This window comes from Vanellus vanellus, assembly GCF_965231255.1.
Source record: "Vanellus vanellus genome assembly, chromosome: 8".
In the NCBI taxonomy this organism is placed as follows: Eukaryota; Metazoa; Chordata; class Aves; order Charadriiformes; family Charadriidae; genus Vanellus; species Vanellus vanellus.
The window spans coordinates 27,275,535-27,297,606 of NC_138913.1; the positions used below are offsets into that span (position 1 = coordinate 27,275,535).

The window sequence follows — 22,072 nt, forward strand, 5'->3', positions numbered from 1 at the left end:
ATTTTTTTCTTCTGGAAACTTGGCAGAGCCCTTCTCTTCTCCCCCAGCAATATGCCTTTCTAAAGGACAGGCCAAATCTTATATTAAGCCTTAGTAAGTCCAGTGTTTTCAAGTTCTGCTCATCTGCAAATCTGTGCCAAATGTAAGCAGTATCCCCAATTAGGAGAATATTTTTTGCAAGAAGCTATCCTTGCTTTATATTAAGCTGTTATTCGCAAACTTTGGGGAATATACTTTCTTTTCTACGGCTTAGGAAGTCAGTGGATAAACACTAGCATCACAGAAAATCTGAGCCTGTCTCATTATTGAGAAGTTAAAACTTTTTGTAGAAAGCCTGTGACATTTCCATCTCTGAACATACATGAGCACACCACAAAATTAGTGGGAACTGAATCTAACTCTCCAAATTGGACAGAAAGCTCACCTGCTCCAGGAAGGTTTTACTCCTACGTGGCCATACAAGTTCTGGAATCTGGAACAGAAAAGTGAAACACTCCCCAGAGCCAGGGGACAACTATTAAATTATGGGGATTACAGAGAGGATTCTGTTGAATAAAGTAGGAGGAATGTAAGCTTATGGCTTGTCTTGCTGACCTGTAAGTTAGAGAGCCAGGTGTTTCAGTAATGATGCCTTGAAACCCCAGCCTGTGTGGCAGAAAAAAACACTCTTTAAAAGATTTCTACCTTACAGACTGTCCTCTTCCACCCATTCTCACAAGCCTATGCTTGGGCTCTTCTGCTCCAGTAAAATTACTGTATATTTTCTATACTCATACAATTAGGAACTGTACCTGCTAACAGGTGCTAGAATTTTTAAACCAGCTGTATCCACGAAGCGTCTGTGCACACAGACAAATGCGTCCTCAGTCGCAGTATTGCAGCAGCATTGTGGCATCTTCCCTGTATTCCTCGGTGCCTTTGATGTTTCTTCTGGGCAGGGACTACTATCACTGAATGAGCTGGTGTAACACCCAGCTAAAGCTGAATCGTATGGCAGGCAGTTCTAAATTTTCAGTAAAGAATGATCAGACGGGTGACTATTTTATTATTTTTAAGTAATCAACATGGAAACAATAGCAACGATTAAGTCACAAACAGGCATAGCCTAATTGTAACCATGGCATTAATACTTAATGTGAATATAACAGAAGTTACAAGTATGTTAACATTATTCATTCTCAGTCAATGAACAAAAGTGTACAGTAAGGTCAGCATTAATCTATTAAGAATGCTACAAAACCAGCCAGCCAGTGTCCTTCAAAAGCAGAGTGCTTGCTGTAAGACGGGCTGGAATGACTGCTGTCCGTCCCTTCAGGCAGCTGTACTCCTGGGCTGCCTATTCTCCCAGTCCTGCATGTAGTTCTGACATTTCCCTTTGTCTGTTAGGGGTACAAAAGCACTACCTGCTAGGAAAAAAAAAAAAAAAAAAAAAAAAATCTACAGTGCCAAGGGCCAGCGCTCACCCTCTGCATGAATAATGCACATATGCAGCCTGGCTGAGAGCTCACACTAGAGGCAAAGCTGGCTCTGTGGACAGTGTGTGACATTCATCAGTATCCACTAGTCAGACTCTCTTCCCACCCGCCCCTAACTCCTTGCTCCATGGACAGGACATGTTTTTGGTGCTGTACCGCTTTCAAAATGCTTTCTTTTACATATCGCTCTTTAATAGGAATTCAGTAACACAAAATAAAAATTTTGCTTTTCTAGAAAGGGAGTTCTTTAAATACACCCCTTCCATCTGCTAGTTCTTATACCGTACCTTCCTCTTTTTCAAAACATTTACTAATGCATGTACTTAACCACCTGCCTCTTAATAGAAGTACCAAAGTGACACTACAAAAGGCTAACTTGCATTTGGTATTGTGGTCCGGGCTCCTTTTGGTCTGAGCAACACAGGATAAACTTCTCAGCTAGAACACTTTCATAATCATAGAGGGGCACACCCTCAAAAATAAAAAACCCCAGTCTTTTTAGAACCAGACCAGAGGACATCAGTGTGAACAAAGCAGTAATCTCCATCTTTCTTCCCATCAGGATTCCTCCTAGGGTGCCATCTGCCGTGTCGTTTTCACTGTAGAGACAAGAGAAGACATCAGCTTGTCAATTGTCAATTCTAAAAGTTTTGATGGAGAAGGAAAAAAAACCCCTACCACTTGCTCAAGTGGGCTCTCTTTTTCTCCCAAACCCATTTACTAAGACCTTCCCTACTCCTTTCTCATCCAGCTCATGATGTTCCAGAGAAAAAAAAAAGCAAAACCAAACACCAAACAAACAACAGCACCCCTCCAAAAACCACCAGCCCAGAAAAGTAGATGTGTGATTATTTCTGTAGAGGGTTCAGTAATGTTTTTGGACACCACTGCTCTAAGTTGATAAGTTTTTCCCACAGATAACTGCGTTTAATCATCTCTTTATTAATTACAGCAAAGCAAATCTATTCGCCAACACTGTAGATTTGTGCTGTCAGGCCAAGTTTGGACATTCTCAGAAACAATGCAGTATGCACCAAACGAGCAATAACAAAGTAGCTGACTATGTGCATTCCTCTTCTGGCCATCAAGCTTAAACTGCCCAAAAGAAGTTAAAACTTCATGCAAAACTAAGGTCGTGGCTTCACAACATGACATCTTCTGCAGCAATATTGCTTTAAGATACTCCCCTGCTCCTCAAGCCCTGTAGGTTTGTGGGACAGTGCTCCGAGCTTGGTTAGGAAATACAGCGCGAGGGCACAGGGATCAAGTCAGTACTGCTCTAGTAGTATTCTGCTGTGACACCACAGTCTAAGAAAACTTCCCCCCTGCCTTACTCCCACAAGTAACACACCGGTGTCGTTGTCCTGCCCACTGGTCCCTCTTCTGTGCGATGCTTCCCGGAGTGCGGCAGCTCTGAACTGTCCCGATAGTCTCGGCCCTTGGAGTTCTGCATGTCCAGCACTGCCCGGCTCTTTGAGGGAAGGGGTGGCTTGTTGTGCTGCCCCTGGGTGCTTGGGTTGACTTCAGACCTCGATGGCTTGACTAATTTTTTGAGCGGCGCTGAGTTTTCTGATGATGTAGTCATCTTCGGTTTGCCTTGAGTCTTTTCAGCCGTATTCTTTTCTTCAGATTGGCCAGAGCAAGTATAGGACCGAAACCGCTGTGTGGGGACCAGGAAAGGTGGCGATGGTTGTTTGCCAGAGGTCTTGCTGCTCTCAGGCTCCTGTGACTTTGTGAGATGAAAGCTCTGATCAGGCAGTGGCAGCTGCTCTTTTCGCAAGGCCTTGGGGTAGTCCTGCTCTTTCTTTGATGCCACCTTGCCCTTAGAGCTCATAGAGCCATACAGTGGGTTCTCAAACATCTCTGGCTTTTGCTGTCCCTCCTCCTGAAGCAAAGGCTCTGCTGTGGTTTTCCCCAGTTCAGGTGGCCTACAGTCATCAAAGCAGTGTAAAAAGGAGACTTGTAAAGAGCAGGCAAGAGACACTGACTGATTTAAAGATAAAATGAATAGGGAATGAGCACAATAAAATTAAACTGGCTGTGCAAAGGATAACAATTAAATTCGTGGGGAGAAAACACAAACGTGTATTGTTTTTACTTTGTTTAATCATTATTAACATGACAGCAGAGAGCAGATATGCATGGTACTGTATAAACTCCCTGCTGGACTACAGCCTTGTGAAAGTGATACTCGGCTTCTCTTTAAACAGAGATAAGCTACTGAGCCAAACTGTGCCAAGTGCTTTGATGGCTCTGTGACACGCACAAATCTGAATTTAAATATTAATAAGAATCTTCAGATCTGGCAGAGAGGATCGAAATGGCTGTCTGGACAGTTAATGTAAGAGCTCACATCATATTGTAGCATTTAACAATTAGGTCAATCTCCTTTTGCTACCAATGCCACGTGGTATTCCTTGGGAAGGGATACAACTCCTTAATGCACCCAAATGCACAACATATAAGTAATAGCTATATATTGTACGGTGAGACAATCACAGCTGAGCCCTGTGAATTGAGGCTCAGACTGGAATGACAGCAGAGCTGTACAATGGGACAAGGGAGGTTTCATGGGTTTTGTATGACTCGACCTGATTTGGCAAGGCTTTCATCTGGAGAACCGTCACGTAAAAGATCAGCCACAATATCACTGAACAGAGTGGAATAGGGGTGAGAGGCACATGTTCTTTGGGTATCTTCAAATGAGTTTTGTTTCTTGCTTAAAATTATTTTCTGGAAGTCAGTACGTGCAGGAGCAAAGAGCTGAGAGCACGATGAAGGGTTGTCAGGTTCATAACAGATTGAGGCAGTGCTTGCAGCTCTGACTTCTGTGAGTTCTGGCTTACAGAGTGCCACATACATTTACCAGTGAACTCTAGCCCAGGCTCAGAAAGCAGCTGTCACTGTGCAAAAGAGATGTGGAATGAGGGCAGTAATTGTGTACATGCACTAGGGTGCAGTAGCCTCATCACTTTACTAAGTTGGGTAGGGATGGGATATTTTCAGTTGCTGGATGGCAATTCTGCATCAAGACTTGTGACAGATGCAGCACGTGGATGCTAACTTCTATAGCAAGCTGGATATGTGTATAGTAGTGTAAGCAGAAATTCAGTTAAAGCACTTCACATATGACATGTGAAGGAGCTCTCCTTGCCATCCAGTGGAAAGATCTATGCCACACTCTTCCCTTTTCTTCTTTGTTACTACAGTCAACTCTGTAGTCTTCTCCTTTTCTTCTCTTGGTAGAGAATTAAACATACATATATTTTTGGCTTTCCCTTCACAAAAGTCTGAGAAACTACTAATGCTAGTTTTCTTTGAGTATCAATGCTTGCGCTTGTGACCTTCACTTATCTTTTTCTAATTCTGGAGATAAAAGGCAAAGAATATGCTGCACCTTGAATACTCCGTACAGATAATGAAATAGTGACTGCACAGAATGACAGGAGAGAGGGGACTAAGCCCCAGTGCAAAACTCAAAACTCACAGATACTCTTGACTCCGACTACAAACACTTCTGTTCCCTGGAGGCTGGAGGGATGTTTTTGGAGATAGAGGTGACAAGGAGGGCGATGTGGAAGATGACTGACTCTGCCCCATTACGGAGGTAGTCTCTTTGGGCTGCTGCTCATAGGTCCAGAGAGAAGGTGGCTGGTCTGGTGAAGGTATCTGCTTAAGCTGGCTGGTTGCGGAGGGTTGCTGAGAGAAAGCAGCCATCCCCAGGTAGCTGGGGTTGCTGATGTCTGTGGGAGTGGAGCTGCTGAAGAGAAGAAATATTGTTAGGAAGATACATGCACAAATACATTTATGTTTTTGTCTCCCTGCCAGCTACAAAGGAGTTAGTGCCCACTGGCTTTCAGATTCAATACCACCTACTATTTTTTTTTTTTGTCAATGTTGCTTCAGAATCAGAGAATAAGTGGGAGTCCTGTTAGTGCCTCCCTCCCCTGGGTCACTGGAGAGGAAGCAGCTGGGTCAAGGCCACCTCCCCCAACCCCAAATAGTTCCTCTGGCTGCAGAAGACGCTTCCATTTCCAGGCTGCAGAGAGCACTCAGCTTCTGCAGCCACATATAGGGGCTTTTGCAGGTTTCTGGACCCAGCAGTTCAGCTGGCAGCTGCAGCAGGACGGCTCCAAGCAAGAGGCAAATGGCAGCGCTGGGCAGCATTGCACAGCACAGGAATGTGCTGCTGGAACAACAGGAGAGACATTCGGCCTTTTGAGGTGTACCCATATAGACTAGCAGGCAGGAAGCTGCCTGCAAAGAAATGCACCCTAGAAAGTGGAGAGAAAGGACAGCCTTACCCAGAAGCATCCTATGACTCTCGGAAAGGAAAAGAGAGGCAGTTTGAGCATAGCTTCCCACCCCAAGCTGGCAGAGGTAAAGCAGCAAGATTACCGTAACATATCCTCCTTTCCTGGGTTGTCTGGACAAGAGGAAGCACTCCCCCAGTAGCGAGCAACGGCTGCTGCCTCTCTGGCCATCAGATGAGTAGATTTGGACTTTCTGTTGAAAATAAAAGGGCCCTTTTTAAGCGAGGTGCAGGCACCCAGTCTGACTAATGGATTCTCAGCTTTTGAAGCTTTGGGCGCAGAAGCATTGACCAGCCCTGACCAGAGAGCTGCAAAGGCAGCTTCCCAGTGCTCACCATGCCTATTAATACTGATCCCACAGCAAACCCAGCTTTGTGTTTATTGAGCCAACTAGTTTTCTGTAACTGACTTACCCACTTGCTCTTTACCTGTTAGTCTGATCCCAGTCTTTGCTAGGCTCTAAGTTGCTGATGTTCTTTGGTTTCTGCCCAGCAATTTCATCACGTTCAATCTTGACAAAATCTGAAGGAAATAAAATGCATAAAAATGTGTTTTGGCAGCTTCAGAGTCTGATTCCCTAAGTCTTCTGTGTTACTGCTTGTATTAAGGCATCTCTGTCTATCAGAATGACAGTGAGTCAGTTTTGAACAGTTGTTGCTATTATGTTTTTCAACTGCCCGCTAATATATATCAGGATTTGTTGACATAGGAAAAAGTGTGTATCTTGAAATACATAGGCGATGATCCCTCAAGCACTCATATACAGGTCATTTTACCATTGACAACAATAGTAAATGTTGTGAGGCTGTTTTTGTATTCTGAAAGAGAAGAACAGGTAGCAAGGTGAGAATAAGCAAAGTTTGTGATCTTTTAACTGAGGAACTGCTTCTTGAGTGCCTCACACGCTCTTTGCAGATGGTCCCCAGGGTGACTGGAGCAGGGAGGGCTTCCGCAGCTTGTCATATAGCCACTGTAAGTGGAAATGTTATCACCATTCAATAAAATCAGTATCAGTGGCAGACAGGGGGCTCTCTCAGTCTGCCAAATTTACTTGAATGATGAAAAAGAAAAACCCAAATGGATTTGCTGTGTCTTTCTGAAAGAGTGCAGGTATACTCCTGAGAACTAATGATACTCACATATCCTTGCAATTAGCACCAAAAGCTCTTGCCTCTTTGGGACTAAAAGCACTGCAAGGATAATTTTCAATTCCTTGACAGTTATCAGAAATCTTTTGAGATGGATAGTCTCTAGAGCGAGCATTGCAGAGATGATTTTGTTCCTTACCATACAGTTTCTCTCTCTGTTTTCCTTGTGATGTTTGTAACTTGATTTCACCTTGGAAGACCCCTGTTTTCTCACCATGGTGTGTCAGCACAGTATGGATAGGAACTAAGGATTCTGTTGCTTCTATTCGCAGGGCAATGCAGCCTTCCCCTAGAGGATGACAAGGAGACAATGAGCTTGGGACTGGGAAAAAAAAGCATTGAAATCTCTTTCTCGTGTCAGTCATCTACTATCACTGTGCTGGCGGAGCTGAGATTACTGGAGAGAATCTGCTTTGGATCACAGAAAAGAGTGTAATATCTCTTGAGAAATTGGGGGCACTCATTTTACTTCTTCACATACGTGTGAAGGATTTGGGCATTGGAGACACCCGCAGTTGACTACAGGGTTCTGAGCTTCCATTACTGGTAAGGAAAACATGAGCCTGTGACTGCCATTTCAGTTAACGGGATTTCAGCAAAGAGCCTTCTGTGGAAAAGAACTGCAATCTCTGGCTGGTTAGAATTTGGAAGCAAGCAGCACTGCATGACTTTTCTGTAGCCAGGAGAAATGCCCCAAGTAAGTGCAAATGAAACAGGATTTGTGTGTTCTGAATAAACCCATTTGAACGGACTGACTCCTGATTTAATTCCTGTAAAGTACTTTCTTTTTAAGCCACTGCTTTTTTAGGGCTGGTAAAGGTCATACAGATTGATGCTTCTAGTTCATATTCCTCTAATCGTCATTACCTCAAAATATTGCCCGCAATGTATTTTTGTATGTATTGACTTCTAAATCAGAAGTCAGAGCATCATAGATGTTCAGTCTATAAGAGTTACTTCTGTTCTCTCCCACTCTTTTGGCGGTTTGGAAAAATCTAAGTAGATTTTGACTCATCCAGAACTTTAGAGCTAAGCACTTACCATAAGATTCATCACTGTCTGATGACTTAATGCTGATCAGGATGTGTTGATCCAGTAGGTATTCTGGGTCTGAAATAATTGGAGTCAGCTGCAAAGACGAGTTAATGTGAGTCAATACAATAGGTGGTCTGCATGAACACAGTTCTCCCTGTGCCTCAGTCCCAAATGAGCAAAACTCAGCTGGACAGACCCATGAGGGTATCCTGTCACCCCCAGGATCAGCCTCTTCAATGATGTTTGTGGTAGAAGGACACTGTTAGAGTCCCCACCACTCTCACTTCCAGCACAGCAGACAGAATGCTACAAATCAAACACTCAGATTGGGCTGAGCTACAGTTTTTTCCTACAGTGCAGACTGAAAATTGCTCTAGGAGGAAGTGATCTGGACTCTGATTACAGTCTGTTCACAAAAATCTGTTTGGCTGTTGTTATGATCACTTATTGTAGTCTTTCCCCAGTCTTTCAGCGTAAGGCACTCTTTCCAAAGTCAGCAGTTCTTCTTTTGGGCTATTCAGAAGGGTACCAACATGCATGTTTGCTCCAAACCTAAGAGCTCTGATAGTTCTTCCAGCTCCCACCATGCCAGGAAATGGAGAACAGCTCCGATCTCAAGGACAGGACTTGTCTTTGACACTAACGTGCGGAACACTACTTCCAGCCATGCATGGTCTTTTTAACACAGGTAAAAAAATACTTAGTCAACTTTTCTCAGAAATACCAAGAAAAACCCCTTTGCCTCACAGGGCAAAGAAACTCCAGCAGAGCTGTTTTATGCTCCTTAACTGAAAAAAAACTTAAAAATAAAGGGCCTGCTTAAAAGACTGGTCGGCGTAGTTATGTTCACTAAAAAGGTGAGAAAAAAGTCACGCTCGTGAGTGACATAATCAGGCCAGCAAAATTCTTGGTACAGATAAAAGGATACTGGCAAGAAAGTTCTTTCCTGCTTATAACATACTCTGTTTAGCTTAAGCCCATCCTGCATTCTTACAGACCCTTTTGAGTGTAAACAAAACCACAACCGTGTCCTGAAAGTAATGTTTATATCAGCAAAAGATGCAATGTTGCTTATGGGCTGCAAGTGTAAGGCTTCTCTTCCATACGGATATGGAAACATAGTCCCAGTTTACCTTTGGAAGAGCATCAACGAACTTTACCACAAGCTCCCCTTCATTCCCATCCTCATTTTCTCCTTCCTGGCTCTTCACAAAACCTGAAAAGTGATGAGAAAGGAGTCCACCAGAAGAAAGACAGCAAGAACTTGGCTAAAAATCCTTCTCAGATGCTAGATCTCCAGAAGGCCTACAATTGTTTTCCCCACCTGGACGCAAGTTTGAAAAGTATTAAGAAGCCTAAAGTCTGAGCTTTGGGTGAATGTTTACACAGTAAACTTACAAGTGATTTTACTGGAGCATTGTTAAACGGTTTTATTTTACAGTTAAACTTGGCACTGAAAAGCTCAGTGCATACATGGACTGGAGGATAAGAACATGACAGCTCTTCCTACGCCACTCAAGATAGCACACTTTTGAAATTCTAATTTAAGATTCGTAATACACTGTTTCCATAGAAATTTATGCAAATTTTGATACAGCCAAAAAATAATCTTTTATGGAACTGTCTTTGACACAGCGCTCTGACATGCGATAATGTGATGAAGCATACACCCAAGGCATGCTGTCCCACTTACAGGAGCAGTCCTGTGATGGGGAATCGCTTAAAAAAAACCACAGCAAGGGCATGTAGGCTCGCGTTACATAAACAGCTGAGACTCAGCCCTGCAGCACAGGGACAGGGAGTAAAATCTGCAGCACTGGTGGGTACGCAGTCCCGTTTACAGAATCAAATCACTATCTTTCACTTCAAGTTGATCCTCTGACTTATTCTTTTCAAACCAGGGTAATTAAATTATTTTTATTAGCATAATGCAGATGCTTTATTTTGAAAGCACCTGATTGTTTCTAGGTGGCACAATTAGAGATTTCATCAATCAAGTGTTTGCCAAGTAGAGATTTTCTGTGTGATAAGCAAGAACAACACACATTTCTCTTCAAGAAAGAGATGATCAGATTACTAAGCAAGATGGAAGAAATGGTGGAAGGCCACATCTCTAAGCACGGATTACAGCTGAAGGGCTGTGGCTTTTGGATTGTATTGCTGACAGCATAGGATGACTTGTAAACTACAACAAATCTAGGATGTCCCTTTTTTTTTGCACTGGAACACAGTTCTACACAGCTGTTTATTCAGATCAAAGCAAGCGGAAGGGGAACTAATCCAAACAAGCAGGAAACTTGGACCGAAAGAATAAAGATGAGCAAAATCATACTTTCTAAGCAGCTGGAGTGAAACTCGATGTAGAACTTGGTCTGGGACTTGGTCTTCAGAGTAGCGTAGCAGTGCAGGAACTCTATCTCCCCTTGGGAATCTGTGTACTTGGAGTCTAGGAAAGAGGAGGGAAAGATAATGGCATTTTAAGTAGGAGATAATGAGAAGGCATTTTTGAGTGGGCTCTTTAAGAATCAGCTTTTTCTTTCAGCATATACAAAGCATTTTATATGCAAAGGTGAAGAGAGCACACTTGCACCCAGCCTGACTAACCATTCTTTGAAACAAACTGTGAGGTGACTCCCACTTCAAAGGTGGCAAAGACGGGACTGTGGTCACTCGTCATGATGTCAGTGGTGCAGCCTGCCAACGAGAGAGGGAGGATAGTTACTGCTCTGCGTTTCTGCCCCACTCCAGTGAGATCGCTGCAATAGAAATATTATTCGGTAATTCTCCAGAAAACATAACTGTCGCTGTGGTAACTGTCTCTAGTCAAAGGTACATAATCTCATGTTAGTATATAGGAATGTAACTCTTTTGTCAAAATACATAAAGATTTGGTTAACGGACACAACTTTACCGTATCATTTTGCAAGCGACTGTCAGTGTTAGATCCCCCCAGTACAAAAAGCACTTGCAGGATTCCTGGTTGCCTCTGCAACATGCACAGCTAATTAAAGCTCTAATATGGCAGGAAATCACACACGAATACACTGGTGTTACTTCACTGCTACAGAGCAACTCACGGCCCAAGATTAACAATGAGTGAATGAAGTCTTGACTTAACCTAAGCGCACACTGAATTCCAGCAAGCCCCGTCCATTGAAAAGAAAAGTGTACAAAGGCAGATGCCAGACTTTCTGGAGGTGCTTATTTGACCACACACCTCATCATCATAGGCTCTGTGATCACACCAATCCACCTTATCCCCCAAGAGACTTCTACAGCCCTCTTCCCGATCCCATGCGTAGGAAGCCATCAACATTATACTCAGACGCTTGATCCTATATAGTCGATGACATTTCAGGAACTAGTATCTGAGTCTTTTTTTTAAACAGGTCTCGTGGGCTTCCTTTCTTCTCTGCACTGCACTGCACTATTGTGATGCCTCTCAGCAAGAAAGGGAACAGGCTCTTGGTACCACACAGTCCTTCTGGAATACGATTTGATAGAAAAGAGATGTTTGCAGCTCCAGCCTCTGCAGACTGGACTGCGTACGCAGGGTCTGCCCTGCTGGCACAATCAAGTAAGGAGCTCCTGGTGGTAACTGCCCAGGAAAAGTGGTTGTTGTTGCCAAGAAATAACTGGTGTAAAGTGATCCTACAGCATGGCCTAAAGCTGGACAGCTGCAGCTGTCTGAGTGGTATTCTGCACATAAAAGAATAACAGAATTAATTCCCAACCTTGTAAGGTTACAGGCAGAGAGATTTGGCTCCACTCTGCCTGGTTTAACATCAGGTCCCTCTATGCTGAGTGCCTGGCAGTGCAGGGAGATCCTACAGACTCTGCTCTGAATCATTTCCGTTTCAGACTGATTGCTTTGCTATCTACAATCTGTTATCTACCCACCATAGGACTGACACACAACGTGCACCATGGGGTATGATTTCCAGAGCACTCGATCACACCAGGATGGCAAATTGTACTTCATCTGCAAACCAAAGGAGAACTGATGTCAAGAAGAAGGGAAAGGACCAGTTTGCAAAAGAACAGGAAATTCACTTGCCCAAGCACCATATATTTGTGTCAAATCTTTTTCTTTGCATTGACTCCTTTTAAAACACTACAAGAGCAGAAAATGCAGAGATTGGTTTAAGTCACTTTCTTCTGTAGGAGCTACTTTCCCTGCACTGCCATATATATCTGAAGGGAAATCAAATTTCACCTACCCCTGTAGCTTTTTGCTTGGTGTAAGCATACTTCTCCCGGGTACCTCTTTCAAAACGGTAGGTTGGCGCAAAAGTAATCTCTTCTTCCTCTAAAACAGAGAGATAGTTTTGTTACAGTTTGGCCTATTAAGAACCCTCATCTGGGCAAGACAGCCACTGCTCTGTACACCCTGCCCCACATCCAGTCTGGCAGAGAAAGTTGCTGGAAATGGGAGAGGAACCTGCCAACAAACTCAGAATCTTACCGAACTGCAGAAACACCTTTTGGTCCTTTCTCTCTATGAGAAGCTGGTCGAAAGCCAGCAGCTCCGGATACTGCTGCTGCCTGATCTTCTGGATAATATTCTCTGCTTCCTGCCAACAGGGAAACAGCAGAGCTGCAGATGATGCAAAACCTTCTTATAAATACTCCCTTCACTGGTGAGCCGGCAAGTGCTTCTGAACTGTTTCCCAGAGCTGTACCCCCTGCCACTTCCCCACCTTTCCCTTCACTGAAAGGCTGCAGTCTTTGCTGCATGGCTGAACATTTGTCTATCAAAACAGGCATCAAAATGCCCACACATCTCCTACACAAGCATGCCCACGCATCTCCTACACAAGCATACACACATACACAACCAGATGCACATCAACACCAGGCTTGCTGTTGTCTCCCGCCTAATGAAACCTATCCAGTATTTATTACGGCTTGCCTGTTTCTGAAGGCCTGTTCTGGGACATGAGAAGCTAACCAAATGGAGCAGAAAGGCAATCTCTGGATCCAGCTGTTCAGGGACAGATGCTCACTCACAGTGGGAAGGGGAGTTGGGAGCTTTGGGGAAGCGATGCTGCCTGGAGCAGCCAAGTGTGCCAGACGGCATTCCTGGCATGCCCTTGCTCCATTACTCCTCAGAGAGGGCAAAGGGGATTTCCTTAGTCTCCCTCAGCTGGTGCCACACTCGTGCCCTGGGGACCCCTTCTGCCTCCCCTCTTTCTGCCATCTTGCCCTAGATTAGAAAAAGATTGCGCCTCTATAGCAACACAATAATTAGTCTCTCCAGGGATTTAAGCAGAGTCCCTAACCGTTGGGGGCTGTTCCACGCGGTAGTTCAAGTCTCCCAGCCAGAAAAGATGAGTAAAGCGATGAGTGATGTTAAACGGACTCAGTTTCTTATCTCCCAATGTCAGGAAGCGCAGGATGTTCGTGTAGTTCTGGTTGCGTCTGTCAAGACAAGAAACATCTGCCTGACATACTAAATTGCTATGCAATTTCTGAATGCCTGGGCTGGCAGAGACTGCCGCTTTACCAAGCAGGAACCGATCTGGCTCAACATCTAGAGAGAAGAGCAGATCAGAAGCCGAGAACTCGCCACCCCTGCCTGGCTCTGCGCCTCAGCAGAGGGGCCCAGGTAACGTGCTCAGTGTCTCCTGGTGAGCCTACCTACTTCATGCAACCAGTAACGCAGCACAGCCCTGGTGCTGCAGCTCGTACTGTGTGTGGTCTGGGCAGGTGGGGGGCAGGAGGGCAGTCTGCTGTGAGGAAGGGGCGGTGGCATTTACAGCAGCTCTGGGCTGCTCTACCGTGGGTGTCAGACTGTTTCCACCTGAATTGAAAGGCTGGAAAGCTGTCCTAAAGCTACTTTTGTTCCCTCCTGGGGCTGTGCTTTTCTGAGCTGCACGTCCTAGAAACCCAGCATTAGATTGTTGCTTTCAGATTTCAGCAGCAAACACATAACTAGATTTTGGCAGTTATTCCAGGCCCTAAGGAACCTTTCCATAGAACTCCATCAGTGGCAAAGACCCTGTGCAGAAATCCCACACCATCTGTTTTCTCGGTCCTGGACTGGGAAAGATGGCAAAGCCAACCTCTTCATTTCAAGTCCTCTTTGCTTTCAAAACCACTCCTTCCAACTGCTCCAGCTCCTCCCAGCGTGGGCAAAGATCTCCCACTGCCTTCCAGTCCTGTGCTGCACAGAACCTGCCCGGACCATGGAAACTCATTTCACAGCTGGGTATAGAGAATTAGCCACCGTGAAGATATTTCTGTGCTACACGCCTCCCTCCTGGTATTCCTGACAGCGTGCTCTGCCTAGCAGGATCTCCCTCAGCTGTGCCCCAGGGCGCACCACAGCTCCCGTGCTCGCAGCACTGCCTACAGTGAGGGGGCAGACAGTCCCCTTTGACACGTTATTCTGGGACGGGAAAAGCCTTCCCACACCTCTCCAAAACACTATAGATAAGGGAAGTGTTTTCTTCACATACTGGGCTTGCATGACAGGTCACACAAGTGTTGTGCGAGACATTTACACTTGGCTCTGAAATCATTTTGCTGTCCATTTCACCTGCACCCATGAGACCATACAGCAGAAATCCCTCATTTAAATGGTGACAGTGAGCAGCATCTTTGGCAGACATTGCCCTCCCAGGAGACATTTAACAATTTTTTACGGTCAGGAAAACATGCTTGTGACTGTCTCATAGGCCATCCTTCCAAACATGGCCCAGAGAACTTCACCCTGGCTCAACATCCATTTTTGAGAGGGCAGGATGTATCTTACCTGTGTTTCTTTTCACTTCCTGAAGTCAAATGGCTGTTAACAAATCCAAAGGAGGTTCCATTAAACATGAATGACACCCCCACGGCTCCTTTATTACCTGGAAAAAGATAAGCCAAAAACATCAAGAAATCAATCCACCTCCAGGCTGAGCCTAGCAAAGATAACAAAGCACCTAGCACATCTTAAGTGAAGTGGAGGATGGAGAAGAGAAATAAGTTAACTTAATCAGTACAGAAAGAATTAGTACATACAGCACAGATTGTGGTAACAAATTTTCTAAGGATGCTAAAAAAATTACTCGAAGGGAAAGAAGTGCAATTTCCTTGTGAAACCGAAGAAAGAGCAATCCAATAGCCAGTCAAAGGTGTTTGCTGGGAGTATAAATATATATATATGTGCTAAGTATACACACAAATAGATTTCCTCTCTTACAGGGTAAGATATAATCAGTGCGAGTGGGATATAACTTTAGTAACACTAGTGTCACATAAATGCAGTCAAAGGAGTCTTGTGGAGAAAGAGGTGTTCCATTTCAAGGACAGTATTAGCACAGACTGAACAGATCTCAGTCCTTTGGAGAGGACCGGGTCTGTTCCTCACCCAGCGTGTTTGCGATGCCCGTCTTCACGTTGTCTGTGCAGATGTGGCTGATGCGGTTCTCATGTTCTGGCTTGGCCAGTACAACAATCCTGATGTTCCAGAGGGTATGGATTGCTATCTGCAGGGATGGGAAGGTTAGAGGTTATATTTCTGCATGTACCTGTGGAGCTGCTCTGTAGCTGCAGCCTTCCTGACTCCTTCTGTAGCACTTCTCCTACACAAATTCTCTTCCTATGCTCAGGATCTGCTTTCAGTCATTTTAACCAAAGGTGGAAGTACCTAGCTATTTGCCAGTGCTGTTTTCTAGGTAATCATTGGAGCGCCTTGCTTGCACAGAATACAGTGTCCCAATCACCGTGAGAGTCATAAGTCCTGCTCTCCCGTGGCCTTCCAGATATGCTTAGATGTGTTTCTTGACACCACTGAAACTCAGGAATGTCCAAACCTGGTCTTAACAAGGTTCAGTTTCTTTTATGGTTATGCCTGGGGGCTGTTGCATCCCATTGTGAAAGTGCAGTAGCCTAGGGTGCGATCTAGCTTACAGCCAACTCAGAAAGTTTTACAGTCTCCTCCTTTATGAAGGTCAAATATCACCACCACTTCGCTCAGGTGCTCAGCATCTGCCCCTTGCTCCCAGACTGGCAGGCAGCAGAGCTTCCTGGCAGGGTCCCTGCTTTGGCTGGGGCTATGCGTCACTGTCCGTAGCAATATGCCCATCTAGCCAGCTCCAGGGTAGGATCTCATGGAGTCCACAGACAGATTCAGTTCACTCTCCCTCGTCCAAATGCAATGACAATAAAGGGAGGAAAGGGGAGGAGGCGTAGGCAAAATGCCACTTACTTCTCTCTCTCTTTTATTTGCACAACATGTACTCTCTTCATAAGCCTGAGTTACATGCAATAGCTGGAATAACCCCTCACCACTTTGAAGCTGATACTGGTGATTTCCTGCAGGGATTGCCTCAGAGTCTCCAGCCATTCCTTCTCCCCTTGGGGATCTTCCTGGGTGCCAATCACATAGATGTCATGAGGAATGTAGTCAGCAGTGTCATCACGGGTCTTCCCCTGTCCCTTGGAGAGAAACCAGGAGGTGATCTTCTTTGGAGAAGGCGCAGCACCTTTTATTAACAAATCAAACACCAAAGTAAGTCAGAGTATGTTCTGTCAAACCCAGGATACAGACAACCCATGGTGACAGAAATAACAGGCTTCACATTCACTCTGTCCCATATCAGTTTCGTGTCAGCCGGGGCATACTGTTCAAAGATGACAAAGATGTTAACCCCACCTGACTCACTGATGAAGGAGTGACTCCCCTTTGGCCATCTTCCTCTGTTTCATTAGCTTGCCAAGGCCAAGGCTAGCCAAGTGTAAAGGCAGGGAGCTGTATGCCTGGCCTGCCATTGCCTTTACCTTACCCCTTAAGTATAACAGAGCACAGACAGCTCAGCTAACAGCAGTTGAACCAGGCTTTTCTCCCAAAACGGGAAAAATAACTTAAATTCCACTGTGCTCAACTACACCCTGTCGTCTTTTCTAAATATCGCAGATACTCAGTTCTCTTCCCAGGCTGGACACAAACAGTCCCTAGTCAGGTTCAGAAGCAGCTGACCTGCAGTTATTGGAATTGTTCCTGCCCTTTCTGTAAGGTGGAGGATAGAGTACGCTGCTGCACCAGGTTTGTGCCAGCCACAGTTCCCTGTCCTTGGAGGAATCCTTCAGTACCCATCAGGGCCAACTTTATGGTCCTTTGACTGGAACCATACAAAGTGTCAAACCATATGCAAGAATAAGCCTAGAGATCAGCTCTTCTCCTGTCCCAAAGACAACCCCGCTGTACAGATCTGCTACAGAACAGTGTCTGAAGCTCATCATGGCAGGTGAGCCCACATTTTGGCAAGTGTTTGAAGGAACGCCAGGTCAGAAGGGAGCCCATACCCATATTCCAGGTCCCAATGAAGATGGTGATCATATCAGGCTCTGGTTGCTCTGAGTGTTTATTCTTCATCTGCTGCAGAAGTTGGCAGAAGCCTTCTCTCTTCTAGACAGGGAGGAGCAGAGACAATTAATTGAGATGCTTAACTATTCCAACACGACCTCTTGAAAAACTAGCTGAACCAGGAAATTCCCAGCACACTTGAAGGGCAGATTAGCTCTCCACTATCCTAAAACCTTCGAAGAGGCTGTCTTTCCAGTGGTACTTCCTTAGGCACTTGGCTTGTGCATTACTTTAACAAGTGCTGAGCTGGTCAGAAGAAAGCCTAGACTTCCCCCTTGTTTGTCTACATGAACCTTTTGGCAGCTACCCTCACACAACTCCTTGCCTCTTCTCACTGCTTGCTGACACTCTGTTCTCCTGCTTCAGCGACAGCATCTAGGTATGTTTGCCCTCTCCAGTATCTCCCTTTACACAGCACACTTGTTCATTTTCTGGATGTTTCCAGAACAAAGAAGACATTTCAGTTTTGCTAAGACAACCACCATCCTTCAACAGTTCCTCTTTCTGCCAAGGAATGCCCCTTTTACCACTCCCACCCAGGTACCTGCTCCAGGCTGGCAGGAAGGGAATGTTGTGTATGTACCTTGGAATCAGAAAAAACATATTCCTTCCGCTGCGTTTTTTCTTTTTCTGTTTCCAGCACGATGACCAGTTTATTGGGGACCTTCTGGGACTTGATAAGCTGCAAGACTAAACAGAGACCGGGTGTCACGAACTGCAGTCACTGAAACTAGAATCCCACCAAAACTAACAGCACCCTGCTCGCAGGCTTAGGACTTACACAGTCTTTTATGTCTGAGGCTCACTTTGCCCTGCATAACTACATTTTAATGTTGCTTAATCCTGTTTCCCATAGGAACAGGTGAAGAGTACCCCCAAAACTCATTCTGCCTGGAGTTCTCGTCCATACCAAGCCCTGCAGTCTGAAGTGAAGCCTTGGCTTCCTGCAGGCAATCTCTCTCTATCCTGAATCAGCCTACATATATTCCTTCCCCATCTGTGAAAGAGGAGGTAAGACCTCATTTGGTGGTAAAGGTGATTCCTCCCCATCTAAAATAGCAGCTAAGTAATTATGAACACCAGCTGGAGAAAGCCATATATGAAAGCTAATCTTTTCAATCACTGCCAGCAACAGGTTGATTTTCTAGCAGGAGAGAGCCCAAGGGCATCGTTTACTCTCTGACAAATTCTACCCTGCTTGGCTCAATCTCAGTAAGCTGCCTGTCCAGAAACTAACAGAAAAAAAAGGAAGTTGTTTGAATTGGGCCTTCACAGACCAAACTGGCATTGCTTATCAGCAGAGATATTGATTCACATACAAAAAAAAAAAAAAAAAAAAAATCAAGGGGAAATTCACTGAAAAATGTTACTGAAACTGAGTATTTGGCTTTTTACCATCAAAAATCATCACAGAAGTCAATATGTTCCGGCAGAATATTTGTTTTTCAAGTAACATTGCTTTTCAGTAGAAAATGGGTCTATTGCAACCAGCTCTATGGGGAATCCTCTATCAAAACCTGCTTCTTTGCAGTCCTGCTACCATTATCTTCATTGAGACCAGGAGGCCAGGTCTAAAACAATCTGTCAAAGTTGGTTACCCCAGTAATGACTCCCTGCAGGCCGCTTTGGGGATACGCAGTCTAGACTGACTGGAGCTGAGACACCACCCAGGACCTAGCAGAAATATCTGCACTCTGGGCCAAACCTTGCCCTCAGTGGGGCCAAAAGCAAACCCTCCCCATCACCCAAGGGACGGAGAGTCTAGTCCAGCATTTGTGACCTTAAGCATCTTACTTTTCTTGTGGGTATAAAACTTGTCTTCTGGGCCATCCTTAGCTCTCTTGATAATCAGTTTTCCCATTTCCACATCAACCTTGAGATGTATTTTTGAGAAAATTCCTAGGGAGTCAGCTTTCACCTGTTGGAAAACAGAGAGCTTTTTCATAAGCGATCCTCTACACTTCAGTCACGTGTACTACAAATGCAACGCTTGCTTGAATTCATGGACACAGATCATTGTTGTGCCAGTCCCACTAGACATCTCTTAAGCATTTGCATGGTGCTAAACAGCAACCATATAGCTGTTATCTATGTGGCAGCACAGCAAAGTTCCCAGGAACTGAGATACTGACACAAATTGCTGTCCTTCTGCATTATTGTCCTTTCACATTGTGATCAGCATTGTTAAAGAAATATATTTACCTCAAAAGTGACAGGGGGGATAAGGGAGCGTCGGTGTGTTGAATCAGGACCTTCAATCAACAGTGTTTTCACCTGTAAAAGAATTTATGTGTACCAAATTGCATTTGGTGATTCTGCACTACATTGAGAGTAACAAAGTCAGAGCAAAGAAATCTCACTGTAGCAGAGGACTGCACTGATGAGGAACAAGAAGAATAACTAGAGGCAAAAGATGACACGAATATATACAAGAATATATACAAAATAGCTTTAAAACTCTACCTTTTCTTCAATGGAAGACAGCAAAGAGATCAGCTGATTGAGTTTCATTACAATATTGACTGGACTAGCTTCACCGATCATCTGATAACCGCAGCGTAGAAACAAAAAGAGAGAGAGATACATATAATTACCAAACCCACAGAGCATGGCCTGGAAGCCCAGCAGTCTTGCCCCAGGAACACCTCGCACACAGAGCAAGGAGCAGCACTTGTACCTCTGCTGCTCTAATACGTAATGGGCAGCACAAGAGCACAGAGTTTGGCTGAACATGCAGAAGTGTGGCAGGGTGGAAGGACAAATTTGCAAACCTTGTCCATAGGTTAGAGGCAGCTGGGCATGCAAGGGAGTCAGCTTGCTGCTGGGGTACAGGTTTGCATAACCAGGTCCGGGGCTTAACATACAGAAGTCCTGGGCTTTTGGTTCTCTGGGCTACTGGCAGGGAGAAGGTGGTCATGGGATGTAAGTGGGCTGGGGGAAGGAAGGATTTGGCAGTGAAACATCCTGGAGTGAAGTTTATGGAAAGTGAAATGCGCAGTCCTAGCCTGCAGGCTGAGGGAGGATGGGGAGATGGAAGCCCTCAGGCAGTTTGCTGCACTTTCTTCTGGGGCTGGAAGGGAGAGCAGGCAGAGTGCACTATGGGATAAGTGAAACTGTGGGGATATAACTCACTGTGTGCCCTCTGCACTGCAGCCAGAAAGAGGCTAGAGAGAACAGAAGTGGTAACTGATCACCTGAATCCCACTGGTCATTGCTGTGCAACCAGAACCCTTCCCTCCCCTGGTGCTGACAGCCACCCGCGCTCCTCACTCTTCTCTTCCCACCTTCCAGCTGACTTACTTGTGAGCGCTGATGGATACCAGGGTGCAGCTGCTGCTCAAACACCTTCTGGATGGATTCCAGAGACGGGAGAGTCCTAGAGGCTTCACTGGGAACAGAGACACAGCAGAGGTCTAAGGCTGTGGTCGGGTCCCTGGGAAGGTTAGCACTTGGTCTCTTTGGACACAGCCATGCAGCAGAGACTACGGGCACACATTCACACTAGGCTTGCTCTTGCCATGTGTCGTGCTCTTGTCCTCTGCTGCTTACTGCCCTCTGAGGTGGTGGGACGGGTGATGAGAGCATTTCTCAGCTGCCTGAGTGACACTGCTAACAAAGGCAGCTTAGAGTTCGGCAGTGGACTTTGCCTTGCAATGGCTGACGCATGGGCATACTGGCTGTTCCTTGGGTTTTGATTTGGAGGGAGTAACTTCTTAAATCTCCCTAGAAAGATGTTCCAGTCTGAGCCAAACCAGAAAACACTGTGTAAAACCAGCATCAACACAACTGTGCCAGCTCATAGATCACAGTGCAGCCAAAAATCTCAAAGCCCAGGGAAGCTTGGTGCTTGTGAATGCCCCAGTGGCAGGAGCAGCTCGGCTTTGCACAGTCCAGGCACAGCTGCCGAGGCTGACGCAGGATGCTGAGGACACTGGGTGAAAAGGAAACTAATTTTTAGATTCTTTTAGGTCACATGACAAGAGGGGCCAGGCGCCGTGAGGGAGTGGAAGAGCCAGCCTTTAATCTCTTGAACGGGAACCATTCATGGGTTACAATGACATTCCTTCAGCATTTCCCAATTAGATTCCACAGGATGCTCATTTGTCAAAACGTTGTTGTATGGATTTGGCACAGAAGCTGTGCTCCAATAATGACGAGACTTATCACGGAAAGAGCAGCCAGGGAGCGCAGGTCAAAAGGAAGGTGATGGTGGGGAGCAGTGCTAGGATGCTCGCATTGTGCCTAGTCAACAGTGGATATTAATGATTTCCCACACTTTCCCAAGTCTGAATGAACCGGATTTTACTCCCTGTTTGTTGGGGAAAGTGCTCCAAAGCGAAAGTATGCCTGTCTGAAGATTAGATATTTGTCTACGTACTGAACCATAGATGATTAATTGCCTAAATTAAGCACTCGTGTTTGGAATTTCAGTCTGAAAGACTTGCCATGGGGCACACAGAAGTACAAGACACTTGTAGGAACCTGGATCTGCTAAACTTAGTCCTCCAACACCACTATTCGTGTTTATAGTATAGGCCACTATTACTGTTTTTCACCTAAAGCTGGTAGGAAACTCTGAATAAAGTCCACTTGCATGGGTAGTCCCCGCTCTTTGCTGCACTGGCACCCAGCTCTCCATGAGTCAGCTTTCCAGCCCCTGGAGGATTCCCCTATCTAGGGAAAACCCTTGTATGCCAATTTCTTTTAGCACTGAATGCTTCATGAAAGCACTCATCTGCCTTACGA

The 22,072-nt window shown here is 45.3% G+C and overlaps 1 protein-coding gene across 1 annotated transcript in view; it reads right to left on the reverse strand.

The window, feature by feature from the left end:
- Positions 1 to 1,031: 1,031 nt before the first annotated feature.
- INPP5D (inositol polyphosphate-5-phosphatase D) overlaps positions 1,032 to 22,072 on the reverse strand; it is a 54,974-nt gene continuing 33,933 nt past the window's right edge. The window contains exons 6-28 of the mRNA XM_082487037.1: positions 20,627 to 20,714; positions 19,790 to 19,870; positions 19,529 to 19,600; positions 19,121 to 19,244; positions 17,910 to 18,016; positions 17,266 to 17,368; positions 16,249 to 16,445; positions 15,329 to 15,446; positions 14,729 to 14,825; positions 13,254 to 13,392; positions 12,437 to 12,545; positions 12,192 to 12,280; positions 11,872 to 11,953; positions 10,576 to 10,665; positions 10,304 to 10,417; positions 9,105 to 9,187; positions 7,978 to 8,065; positions 7,076 to 7,225; positions 6,217 to 6,310; positions 5,874 to 5,981; positions 4,963 to 5,232; positions 2,827 to 3,403; positions 1,032 to 2,074 (exon numbers count right to left, since the gene is read on the reverse strand). Coding sequence (XP_082343163.1) covers positions 2,072 to 2,074; positions 2,827 to 3,403; positions 4,963 to 5,232; positions 5,874 to 5,981; positions 6,217 to 6,310; positions 7,076 to 7,225; positions 7,978 to 8,065; positions 9,105 to 9,187; positions 10,304 to 10,417; positions 10,576 to 10,665; positions 11,872 to 11,953; positions 12,192 to 12,280; positions 12,437 to 12,545; positions 13,254 to 13,392; positions 14,729 to 14,825; positions 15,329 to 15,446; positions 16,249 to 16,445; positions 17,266 to 17,368; positions 17,910 to 18,016; positions 19,121 to 19,244; positions 19,529 to 19,600; positions 19,790 to 19,870; positions 20,627 to 20,714 — 2,983 coding nt within the window. The 3' untranslated portion in view covers positions 1,032 to 2,071. The remainder of the gene's footprint in view (positions 2,075 to 2,826; positions 3,404 to 4,962; positions 5,233 to 5,873; positions 5,982 to 6,216; positions 6,311 to 7,075; positions 7,226 to 7,977; positions 8,066 to 9,104; positions 9,188 to 10,303; positions 10,418 to 10,575; positions 10,666 to 11,871; positions 11,954 to 12,191; positions 12,281 to 12,436; positions 12,546 to 13,253; positions 13,393 to 14,728; positions 14,826 to 15,328; positions 15,447 to 16,248; positions 16,446 to 17,265; positions 17,369 to 17,909; positions 18,017 to 19,120; positions 19,245 to 19,528; positions 19,601 to 19,789; positions 19,871 to 20,626; positions 20,715 to 22,072) is intronic.